The 12,095-nt window shown below is 43.1% G+C and overlaps 1 protein-coding gene across 1 annotated transcript in view; it reads left to right on the forward strand.

Moving 5' to 3' along the window:
* Positions 1-7,952, forward strand: part of LOC8038292 (serine proteinase stubble) — an 80,219-nt gene extending 72,267 nt beyond the window's left edge. Inside the window, exons 6-7 of the mRNA XM_040500064.1 lie at positions 1,335-1,489; positions 7,788-7,952. Of these exons, the coding sequence (XP_040355998.1) occupies positions 1,335-1,489; positions 7,788-7,952 (320 nt within the window). The remainder of the gene's footprint in view (positions 1-1,334; positions 1,490-7,787) is intronic.
* Positions 7,953-12,095: the final 4,143 nt, after the last annotated feature.

A 12,095-nucleotide genomic window follows, 5' to 3' on the forward strand; every position in this document is an offset into this window, starting at 1 on the left:
GTTAATGAGCCTCTTGATTGTCTTTTTCTAGTCTTGATTTAGCGTGTACGTAGATTGTAGCCATATTATCAAATTTGTTATACAAACAAACAAGGTATTCGGAAATAAGTTGTTTTGCATCCCGATTTTTTATGCCCAAAAAGTCAATCTAGATAGTATTCGAGTTTCTTTTTAATTAGTTAAAAAATGTTGACGACAAAATTGGGACAAACATTGAAGTTAATAAAGTTAGAAACGCAATATCGTAGATATACATTGATGCATCGGTTACATTGTTTAGAATGCCCCCAACCGTAAATGACTCCCCGCGTGGCCCGGTATTGAAGCGAGACCGTGAACAGTTTTCTACGACGGAAAATAAATTATTAAAAATACAGTCGTCCGAGCTTCTCTGCCGCTCACAAAAACGCGATGTTGCGAATGCCACATACTATAACACGTGAGTAGATGTTTGGACCTCTCGCAGATAGACGGCTCCCAAGAAAAAATGTCTGAAACCTTGCAAACGATAGAGACTACGTGAGCATTGGTGCTCGGAGCAGCGCGGATCGTGCGATAACAGTAGATAGCTGGCACTTAAACCTGCCTCTCACATTTGCGTTTGAGTATAGCCGTCTACGAAGCGCTTCCGCGTAATCACTTATGACGAGTGAGCACACTGACGTCATCTATAAAGTAGGCCGAAAACTATTGGGATATACGTACGTACAACGAGGCTAAACTTTCGCAGTATTTACGAGGTCAAATCTAACCCTACCTGGGAGAAATGGTCATTTATAAGATTGTGAGAATTAACTCATGCCCATTGTGAATGAATGGCGCTTAAGAAAATTAGGAGATATATATACGCAGACCGTAAGTGTTCTAGGGCTCCCGATAGATGGCGACACTGTGTTCTCTCGTGGTAAACGGCTACAAGTGGGAAAGAAGTACGCGAATAAGAGCTGAACTGTACGAAGCAAACACCCGGCCAATTTCGACAGGTGGCACGCTCACTTCACTCGCGGCGTCAACACTTTTCTCGCCGGGGGAATTTCGTCGCTTGTTCGCAGCTACTCCTCTCAAGATGTTTGCCTTTAAAAACGCTAGACACTCGTGCAAAACGTTTGAAATGCCAACTAGCAAAGCGGGGCCATAGTCTAACGCGCAGCACGTGTCGACCTCTGCGATAGTGAATTTCGGAAGAATCTAAAGCAAATTACAGAATTTCTAGTAATCAGGTGTTCCTTTTATGTTTACACGAAATGCTGAATATAGTTTATTCCTAATGAGCTACTCAAGAATGTAGCCGATAGATATCCCTTACTAATTAAGCTTTTCTTTTCATGCTTTAGATGGACCCTTGCCAAGCGTGATGCAGAAGGTCAGCGTGCCAATCATCACCAACAAAGAGTGCGAGAGCATGTACCGTAAAGCCGGCTTCATCGAGGACATCCCCAACATCTTTATATGCGCCGGACTGGCCAAAGGAGGAAAAGATTCGTGCGAGGTGAGCCACTGAATGAAAGTTGATCACCGGATTGAAAGCTGCTACAGAAATTTTTTTTTTATTATTTTTATTATTATTATTTTTATTATTTAGCGCTACGATGGGGCTAAGACACTGTGGATGTGGTGTTCGCGTTCGAGAGAAATATAAAATGCTAAAAAAAGAAAACGCTGCAGAATACATTAGAAAGTCTGGATGTTCAGCGTTACTGTGTGATTTCCGCTGTTTCGCGTAGACTGAGATCAAAGTCCAGGCGTCTCCAGATGCTCACGGCACCTCTGCTAAAGGAAGCGCTTTATAGGGTTCCTTTCATGTATTCATCTCCGCTTAGTGGTCACGGGCTAAAAAACGAATGGGCGCCGAAAGATGAGTAGTAGATGCACAATTATTTATTTAAAAATCAAATATTTAAAAACCTTTTTAAGATTGAAAATATAGTAGCCTTTTTGGGAACTTCTGAGGACTTCTGAGTTTAGCTGCTGGTTGCGTAAAGTAGTGCAAAAAACGAAAGAAAAACTATTAAGTTTCCAAATGGTAACAACATTCTATATGGTAACGGTGAGAGGTTTCCGCACAACGAGATCCGTACGACCAGCAAATGTAACTTGGCGCAGAATATGATCATATAGTCATATACGCTTGAAGGCGTCACTAGTGGAATAAATGGTAGTTTCAGCCCAAGAATAACTAGGGTTCGGAGTTTTCAGGTTAAACCGATAAAAACCAATAAAAGTACGGCGAATTCATTTTGAAAATTCGGTTTTAACCGAAAAAGGTCAGTTTGTAGGTTCGGTGTTTTGGGTTTAAACCGATAAAACCCGATAAAAGTACGTCGAATTCATTTTCTAAAATTCGGGGAAGAAGGCCACCTTGAACTTCCAGTCGCAACGCAGAGCCGTGGCGAAAAAGTGGAACGACAGTGTCTATCGAAACTCGTCCCAATATGGGATACACGGATGCCATCACGACGCTCTGTTTTAATGTGCACATCATCGATCGGAACGTGAAGTACGAAATGCCCCATGAACTCACCATGTACGAGCGTGTTTTCAAACTCGTTGTAAGGGAGACTAACTTGATGCAAGCTGAGCCAGAGTTTAGTAAGTACACAAAATATGTTTTGCTTCAAACGTCGCACCGTGTCTCTTTTGGCGGTCAGATTTGGTTAATTGGCCGATTTTGGCTCAGGCAGCACTTCACCTTTTCAGGCTGCCAGTGTCCAGTGTTTTTCATGAAGCTCAGGATCATATTAACAGGAAAGAAAGTGCGGATCAACGAGAATCTGGGAAAGTACATGTGTGTTTACTATAATAAAATCACGTAATCCTGATTACGCGTATACGTCAGGAATACATGGAACTTCACCTTCCGCGGAAGGTGAAGTTCCATGTTTTTTGAGCGTAGGCTTCATATCTGACTCGTCTGTACTTCTGTGCTTTTTCCTGGTCTCTATTACAGTTGCACACGTTTGCCAAAAGTGTCCATTTCCTTTTCAATGTATCTGTGCAGTTATTCTTTGAGTGATCACAAATATCAGAGCTACAAGGATCATCTGATCCGGTGTCCGTTGGTGTTCATTTCATATATTCACCGAAAAAAGACAGTAAACGTTTAGTGGGCATAAATATACACCAAAAACAAAAAAGAAGAAAATTGTGTTTTAAAATAAACACAAAAAACGCCGAATTTTGAAGAAATACAAATCGAAAACGCGGAACCCTTATAATGAATCCATTAATCATTCCAAGCATGAGTCACAGTCACTGTTTGACAGACGCAGTTACTTGTTGCTTGAACGGTTACTTGCCTTTATGCGTAATATAAAATAACAGCCCATTTCTGTGATGTAACTAGAAGTCGTTCAGTTTCAAAAGGTCCTCGCGCGCAAAGAAGGAACTAAGGTAAGAAACCTAATTGTTTGTCTCTGAGGTTTTATACAACGCTGTGATAGGCTCGAGTACAAGCGGATGGCTTTAACTAGTGCTTTATTTTAGGATGTGCTCGCCCAATCAAAACATTTCACAGAGCTAACCTCTCTCTTCTGTTTTTTTAATAGCTCTGGGCACAACTTGTAGAGGTTCCTACTTTTATTTCGAGCATAATTAGAATATGCTTTCGTGTGCTTGCTTTTCTGAAAAAGAAAAAACGCGGAGTTCTGGTTATGTACCGGCACCCTTACACACGCACGCAGGGATGCACACAGTCAAACAGAGACATCGACAGATACACAGAGAGAGCGAGAGAGACAGATACACAAACACATACAGAGACAAAGATACATACAAAGACAGAGACCCACACAGAAACACAAACGGAGATACGAACAAAAACACAGAAAGAGACACAGGCGGACACATACAAAAATACAGGCAGGGACACAGGCAGAGACACAGGCAGAGACGCGGACACAGACACAAATAGACATATACACAGTTATATAGACAGTTTTCTTCGATCAAAGAATCAATTTATAACTTTATGCAGGTTGATTTAATTTAGCTCTCTTGGTTTTATGTAGGTTGCAAATGTGGTACTGAGAAGCTCGCAGGTGTCCTTGATCGTGCTGTTGGCACTTGTCTCTAGCACGCGGAAATGCATACATACATACAACGTGCGTAGAATAGCGCTGCCAATCAATTTTGTTTTCTTCAGTGAGGAAATTTCTTGAAAACACTTTTACGAATCCCTTGCTTGCCGTGCATGTCACAAACACTAAGGCAATTTAAGAGTGCGCTAAACGTTTTAAATTTCTGTTGAAATGATAGAGGTGTACTTGATGAAACTGCGAACCGAAAACGGTCATCGGTTTAGAACGGAACTGAATATTAATGTCTTAAAAAATAGAACGTATATAAAATTAAAGCTACCATTACTGGAAAGAGAATGGAGCCTGGGTTTAACTATCGGTCTATGCAGAAGCCCGCCAAAAAAAGTGATCATTTGCAAAGAACAGAGGAAGTTGTTCAATAGGGTTTTTACGAGAAGAGTACCGGTCCGGATCTTTTATATCACAAAATTAGAACAAAATGTAGGTCAGAATTTATTGCAAAACGCAATTGATCCCGACGGTCTGCACTAGTGCCCTCATGAAACTGTTGGATCTCCACCTTTTAAAAAATATTTTTTTTTCAGGGGACTATAAATTTAGTTAGCCTTGAACATTATCAGACACAAGTGGCAATACTAAATCCTAGTATACAAATTCTGGAACAAAAAAAAAAGGAGAGTCATCAACCTGAATGCATGCAGATACAGGCAAAATTTAACTCCATCACGCTCTACGTAATTTATTAATTATGCCAAAATCACTTCTCTAAGCTATACTTATTGGCTGGCGAAGCCTGACTGTTTTGGCAAGAAGGGTGACAGTGGGTTTACACCATTCAGTGCAGCCCCGCAGATAATATTTATTTGTGTCGAATATAAGCTTACTCTTTTTGTTTTTTTTAATTCAGATCTTAGAATGGTATTAGGCGATAGTTCCAGAGTTCATGAGGTTAATAAAAAGGCGCATCCTGTGCGACGGGGTAAAAGGAGAGGGGGAGGGGAGGTGTTCGGTCGATGGCTGTTAAGTGTCCTTCATCGAGCTCTCCATGCGCAAAGGATAGCTATTTCATTCTCCGTTGAGCCAAACGCCGCCTTGGCAGCCGCACTGAGCGCCTTTCATTCGCAGCACACACGGCACGCGTGGGCACGAATGGTGCACAAGGTGCACCGAAGAAATCGACAAGTTTGCTTACAGTGCAATATGATGACGCCCAATAAAAAGAAGTAATGGTTTTGACTTTGTTGCCATAGTCCTCACTAGGGAACCTTACAGTGTGCTGTTTGTTTGAAGGGATGGTGAACCAAAAATTAGATTTCAAAAATAAAAAAATAAAAAACAATGCAGGAGATGTAGGCGAGACGCTACAATCCCTACAACACTACTTGTAAGGCGATATCTCAAGTGGACGGCCGCATTTTTGAAAAAAAAAGGACGAGATTAAACCAGGCCGACGAGGCGCGTGACGTCATGATACCTTGTTTCCCCCTCTCTTCGCTTCGCTCCCTCAAGGAGGCGAGGCGGAGAAGACGCGAGGCCGTTCCCTCTCCTTCTTGGAGAAACATGACGTCAACATTTCTGCCAAATGCGCCTCCTTATTCTGAAAAATACGGCCATCTGTTCGAGATATCACCGTATGAGTGATGTTTTAGTGTTTGAAGCATCCTGTTGCACGCTTTTTGGTGCGTGTTTTGGGGAATCCAGATTTCGGTTCAGCATCCCTTTAACACGGTATCACACAAGTGAGCCGAGTTTGCTAAGAACGCTCCCCGACTGCATTCGTCAATTTTTCCGGCTCGATTATAAGGTTGATTCAACTAGAAATCTTTCAACGTGGAGCGTTGTTGCGTCTAAAACCGCCACAAATGGCAGTAATATCGCGTGTGATTATAGAAAGAAAGTGTTTCCCTCTTGTTTGTGAGTGAGGTTGGCTTGTTGGAAAGCCACAATGATTGCGAAGCGATTGAATATACGATGCAGTATTTAGAAATCGTCTGAAAGAGAACCCAATTTAAATGGTCGACTGGCTCCCGAAAGGGAACGTTACTGGTTTGCCTCGCTGTCATGTGTTCAAACAAAAGTATGTTTTTTTCGCTTTTATTTTTTACGCTGAAAACGGCAGGACGTATTTTTCGTATGTCCGGCCCTCTGCATGATTTTTGTTACCTTCCATCGTGCACTTCCTGCTCGTGCACGCGCGAAGCACACAAGATGCCTAAGTGTTATTTAAGCTAGCAAGTTATCGCTGGAGGCGGGACAGATGAAGGTCTTGATGATAATGCAATTAAATGCAAAGGTTCAAAGCTAGCTGGACAAGTATGACGAAAATAATCCCAGGAGAAGGGGAACAAGGGGGACAAAGGATAAGCACAAAGCTCCAAACACAACTAGGTGACTGGTGCGCGACCGAAATAAATTTCCGATTGGCTGAAGAAATGGAAACAAATTCGGCCAATCGAGCTTTGGCCAACATGTTTCTACAACACTAGAAATGGTGTACGTTTCTCACAAAAACATCACAGGCGTTCTCAATCAGTCCTTGTAATTATCGTTGGTCGTCCACCCTTTAAATAATACAGCTGATTTTTCCTTAAGATGTGAAATACTTTTATAATTCAGTGGCTTGTACAATACATATTGGGTGAAAACTTGGGACTGCTTCATTCCGTCGCCTTCCCAGTCAACGGTCCAGCTCTACAACAAACGAGGGGCAGAGAAAAGCACGGCGCCGTGTCTTATTGTCCTCGCTCTCTGTACGCACGCAGTTACATAGACTGCGTGATAGTTGACGCTCATGTGAAGAGGGATTTTATATGTTCAATTGAAAAGTGCACTCGCGCCGTCCGCCAGCCGATCGTGATGTTTTTGGCTGCACTCCGAGAAAGCTAACTTGAAGGCAGTGGCGCCCGGTGAAACTCGGAATGTAAGCAATCTTCAGTATACATGAATGTAAAACTTGCGCCGCGCTCACAAATAATACGTCCCACTGCTGGCATTTTTTTATAATTATTTCTATTCAATTGGCGAGAAAATCGAATTTCAGGGGATGCTCTTTATTCAGCTTGCTTTCCCCAGAAATGGGGTTTTACGAAGGCCCGTTGACTGGATTCTTTAGCTCATATTCCTCGATCGAGCACGGGAAACAAATCGAACAGAAGCGTGGCATTAACGTTCTGCTGGGACGCGTATTTAACGGACTCTTTTCAAAAGTGCACGCTATCTAGTGGCTGCAGCGCCAGTTATCAGAATCCGCCATTATTTGGGCACGCATCCTAAGATGTATAGGACGCAACGGCTGCTTCAGAGTTCGACGAGGATGCGGATCCAATCACACGCTTAGTGCCCAAGCAATGTCGGCCACCAATGTTGCTCGATGGAGTTACGAAAAGGGCCTATCAAAGCTGCACTGACTGAGCGCGAGACCCAGCCGAGCGATGACGCAGTGTTCCGCTCCGTGAGTCAAACGCTGAATCACGAAACGGACACAAACAGTCAACGTGGTTCTTGTCCCCATGCGTTCAGTTCTCTTCTCAGCCACTTGTGACGCGACGATTGGATCTCCTCTTCAGCTATCTCCAACCGAGGTTTGAGATCGTGCCGCACTTGTCAGAATAGCTCTATACTGCTGAGAAATTAACCGCCGTTCATGACGGAGGGAATATCGACCTCATAAACATTCATGTAACAAATTTGGCTTCGGGGTGTCTGCCACCTGCACGCCTAACTAAGCAATTTTGGCGTCTGTCTCCGCAGGGCGACTCCGGTGGACCCCTGGTGCTCAAGGACCCCAACACGGGGCAGTGGTCGCTCATCGGCATCATCTCGTGGGGCATCGGGTGCGCCCTGCCCAACCAACCCGGGGTGTATACAAGGATAACCCACTTTGCCGAGTGGATCCGACAAATCATCGTCTTCTGAGCGCTGGCCGCTCTTACAAAGAAAGCCGTGACATCGATGCAACGGATCTCGGGAGCGGAGAAAAGTTCTGAGGCGACTGCCGGAGCAAGGATGCCACTTGCCTCGAGTTTTTCCCCGTGGGCGAGCGAATGCCGTGGGGAATCCGTCTTCCATCATTGTTTTGCACGTTGTGTGTCGTTAATTTTTGCGGCGTATCTCTTTTTTTTTTTTTTTTTTTTTTTACAACGCGCGATGCTTGGAAGGGTGATGTGTGACTGTGCGGATAGCGTTCGTCGTCGCAAAATGGCCAGATTCGGGGGTTTTATACTTACGGTACTTTTCATCTGAAGTAGATAAGTCGAAGCTCGTTAAAATATGGGGCAACTACAATAGTAAGCAACATCAGAAAATATGGTAGTTTTCTTTTAGGGCGATTTATTAATATTTCAACCTAGCAGCCCTCTGCATCACTTATGATTCGCCAGGAAGTCCGACGAAAGCTGTGCTAATTATGGAGGTCATAAAATAGACACAGTGATAGCGCACTCGTGGTAGGGCAACAAAGGTCCAAGTCTAAGTCTGTCCGACGAAGGATTGAAACCACCGTGTTGATAACAGTCAAATCTGACGGCGCTAACTAGAACCGAATATGTGTGGAATCGTCACTACTTCATGCTGATGGCCGAGGTGGTTTGAGCTTTACAAATATCTCATCATCTTGCTTTTATTGGAAGGCGGGATTTGATGGGAGTCCTGGGCTGGCGGGAACACTATTAAGAGAGTGCAGGTGTTTTGGGCTTGCAACACAATACAGGACAACTGTATTAGCCAATGAAATCCACTTTCCAATTTGTTTCAAAGTGAACTTGAAATGCCATACCACTTTTTGTCAACATACTTACATCGATGCAATACCTTGTTAGTAGTATAAGGGAAGAAATCTGACAACTTTCTTCTAGGAATGCCAATTTAAATCATTTACTCTCGTTCAGGTCAACCACTGGCTCACTTTTTCACGCAGATGGTTTATTTTATACACTGTATGTAGTTATTTATTAAAACATATTCATTGTAAAAAAAACAGCGATTTGAAAATCCGGTGTTCGATTTCCGTTTTATTCATAGGGATTCACAAAAAACCGTTATATTTTTTTTTTTTTTTTTATATTGACCACGTTGAACCTGTATATTGCAACCACTACACGCTTGGTGATCAGAAAGAAGTCTGACAGTGTTTCTTACTCTGTAGCGCTAGATGGGAAAATTAGCGCCTGCACATTGAAAGTTCCAACTTTCATCCTATGTGCGTTAAGGTGGTGGGATATTTTATCTCGTGAAATTTCAAGGCGCAGTTTTCTTTCTGCACAAAAGTAGACCAACACAGTTGCCAAATTAAAGGTGGACGTGCTCCAACCTCACTTGGTGACTAATTTTGACTCATGGTAACACCCCCCCCCCCCCCCCCCCCCCCCCCCCCGGCGCAGCAAGCAGACGACGCACTTTGTTGTCTGCGGGCTGCCGCCACGCCATGGGGAGATGGCATCATAAGTCATGTTCGTTGATAACTTGGTCGTCTGGGAAGACGTCCACCGGTGACTCTAGCAAGTGTGTGAGTCCTTTTTTACATCAAGAAGACTACGCTTTGACATTTCATAACGTGAAATTGATCACCTTAAAGCACACTCGATAAAATTTCAGACTTGTACACGTTACTCAAAAATTGCACATTCGATAAAATTTCAGACTTGTACACGTTACTCAAAAATTGTAGTTAAGTTACTGAGTATCGGGCTCCAAAGTAATTTGAGTAAAGTAGAATTTTTTTATTTAGTGAGTAATTGAGTAAACTATACATTAATATAACATAGTATCAAATTTTAAGGCAGTAAGAAAGTACAGAGGTTTTTAATTCGTCAGCGAAATTTCACTAACCTAATTTGAAGACAGCCATTTCTGGCTTGTGTTTTCACCAAAATGTTTTTTTAGCTCGAAGAAGCAATTTTCTCTCAAGTTATTGGCTGGAGGTTGGGCTTCCACGTGTCTCCGTGTTTTTCAGTTTAGAAAGATAATATTTCGGATGTACAATTCCTGCTTCGAAGTTTGGTTCTGTGTGAGCTCGGTCGTGCAAAAAACGTTTGCTTTTTTTTTAATATTAAGAGTTTGGGGGAACTACTAAGATTTTTCATACTTGGAACTTGGAAGACTTCCATATTCTAAATTCTGAATGGAAAGGGCAACGCTAAAAGGTCGCGAGTTTCCTTTTAGCTGCGACTTTTCAAGTAAAGCAAAAAGCACAGGAGCACAACGACTTTCGGACCGAGTGCTGCATTTTGTTGTTTCCTTTAGGTGAGGACCTGGTGTGTAAAACCTACCACTAACTTTTGAAAATAATTTGTAATTTTAGTAGAAGTTACTCGGAAAAGTATTTAAAGTTCACTACTAATTACTGAAACAATATTGTAATTAGAAGCTACTAAAATACTTGGAAAAGTCGTCAAACTACCGTGATTTGAGTACATTGAATTACGTGCAAGTCTGATTTTGAATTTATTATGGGCAGGCGCCCAGACTTGCAAGTAATTCGTTACAAGTAACGGGATTACTTGTAATGGATTACTTTGTAATTTCGAAATTAATCCGTTACTTTTTTGAAAATGTACTTTGTTATGTAATCTCATTACTTTTTCAGTAACGAGTTACTGAAATTAGTCGTTGCAATTCTTCTGCCCTGTCAAAGGGAGGGATAGAGTGGAAGAAGGACGATGCAATGGCCTTCGCGCTTTTAGCATGGTAACATAACGCGGGGGTTTGCTAGCGAAGACAGTGTTGGCGAGGGAAAGGAAAGGAATTCACGCAAAGCACGAGAGCCTAGCTAGAGCTCCTTTCTGGACTCGTTCGTACGGTCAGCCAAGCTGCGGGAATTCGACTGTCTGTATAAAGGCAAAAGGCTTCGACTTCTTTGAAAACGAACGGACTGGTTCGAGCGCGCAAAAGAGCAGAAAAGAAATGGCCCACACAACCGTCGCGTGGGGTTCGTGAGGAGTAGGACCATGGACACTGTGCCCGTGGTGAATACGTTCGCTCCCCCAGCCCCCTGCACCTTATGCCCCCAAAAGGAAATAAGCGGGTTCTTACTTTTTTTAGTTTTTTGTAGTTGTTACACAAAGCCACCCTTTGCTTCTCGATATTTCTGCCTGCACATGCCCACCCCGCCAACGCAGAAAAAGTTCTAATGAGACCTCGGCTCCTGCTCATCCTTAACAGCACTCTGAAAGCTAAATACTGGCTGGATATCAATCAGCTATGTGGCTTCTGTTACTTGACTTTCCATTAGCGGACGCGTAAGGCAGAAACATGAGGGGGGGGGGGGGGGGGCGGTGGCAACAGTTCATTGAAACAAAAAATCTAGCGTCAACCCTGCTGCCAGTTTAAACAGTAACTTCCGGCAGTAGGCAATAGGGTGGCCGGGACGCACAACCAAAGCTGCTTGGGACTTCGAAGCTGAACCCCTATTCTCAGAAACAAGTATGCTGGGGTTCTCGTCAGCGGACTGTGCTTGCGGGAACTTAGATCGAATTTTTTTTTCAGAAAGGAAACACAGCCCGAGTTTTTTTGATAATAGACAGTGGCTGACTTGGACACGAGTTGCGACAAGTTAAGGCGGCTGTAAACGCTAGAGACATGGAAGCCTGCTGTCCACCGACAATTTTGCTTTTGTTTAATATTAAATGGCAAAATCAGTTCAGCTGAAAAATTGCGCATTCATATTCCGTCCGGAGTTTTGGTTTTGATGATCAAGAAATAAGATTAAGTGAGTCACGGTCGGATAAGAACCTTCATCTTTGAAATGTACCCAAACGGAAGTACCGAATCTATGTGTCACAGCCAGTTTGTTTTAGTTAGTAAACCAGTCGCTACTTCGGCAACATGCGGAAACCACAGAAAAATCACATATTCAGTAGAATCGTGTTTTTAAGTTCGCCGATGCCATAATTCGAATGGTGTGCGTGCCTTCAGCGTTTAAAGTGCCTTCGTCGCATGTTCATGGAATTTAAGGCGCGTCCACACCAGCGATGTGCAGCACTCGCGCGATAACTTTCATCGCAAAAGCGACCGTCGCGGAAAAAAAGCGACGAGTTTCGGGCAGTCGCTAGCTAACCCAAC

The sequence above is a fragment of the Ixodes scapularis genome, unplaced genomic scaffold (assembly GCF_016920785.2).
Source record: "Ixodes scapularis isolate PalLabHiFi unplaced genomic scaffold, ASM1692078v2 PGA_scaffold0__279_contigs__length_252992795, whole genome shotgun sequence".
NCBI lineage: Eukaryota > Metazoa > Arthropoda > Arachnida > Ixodida > Ixodidae > Ixodes > Ixodes scapularis.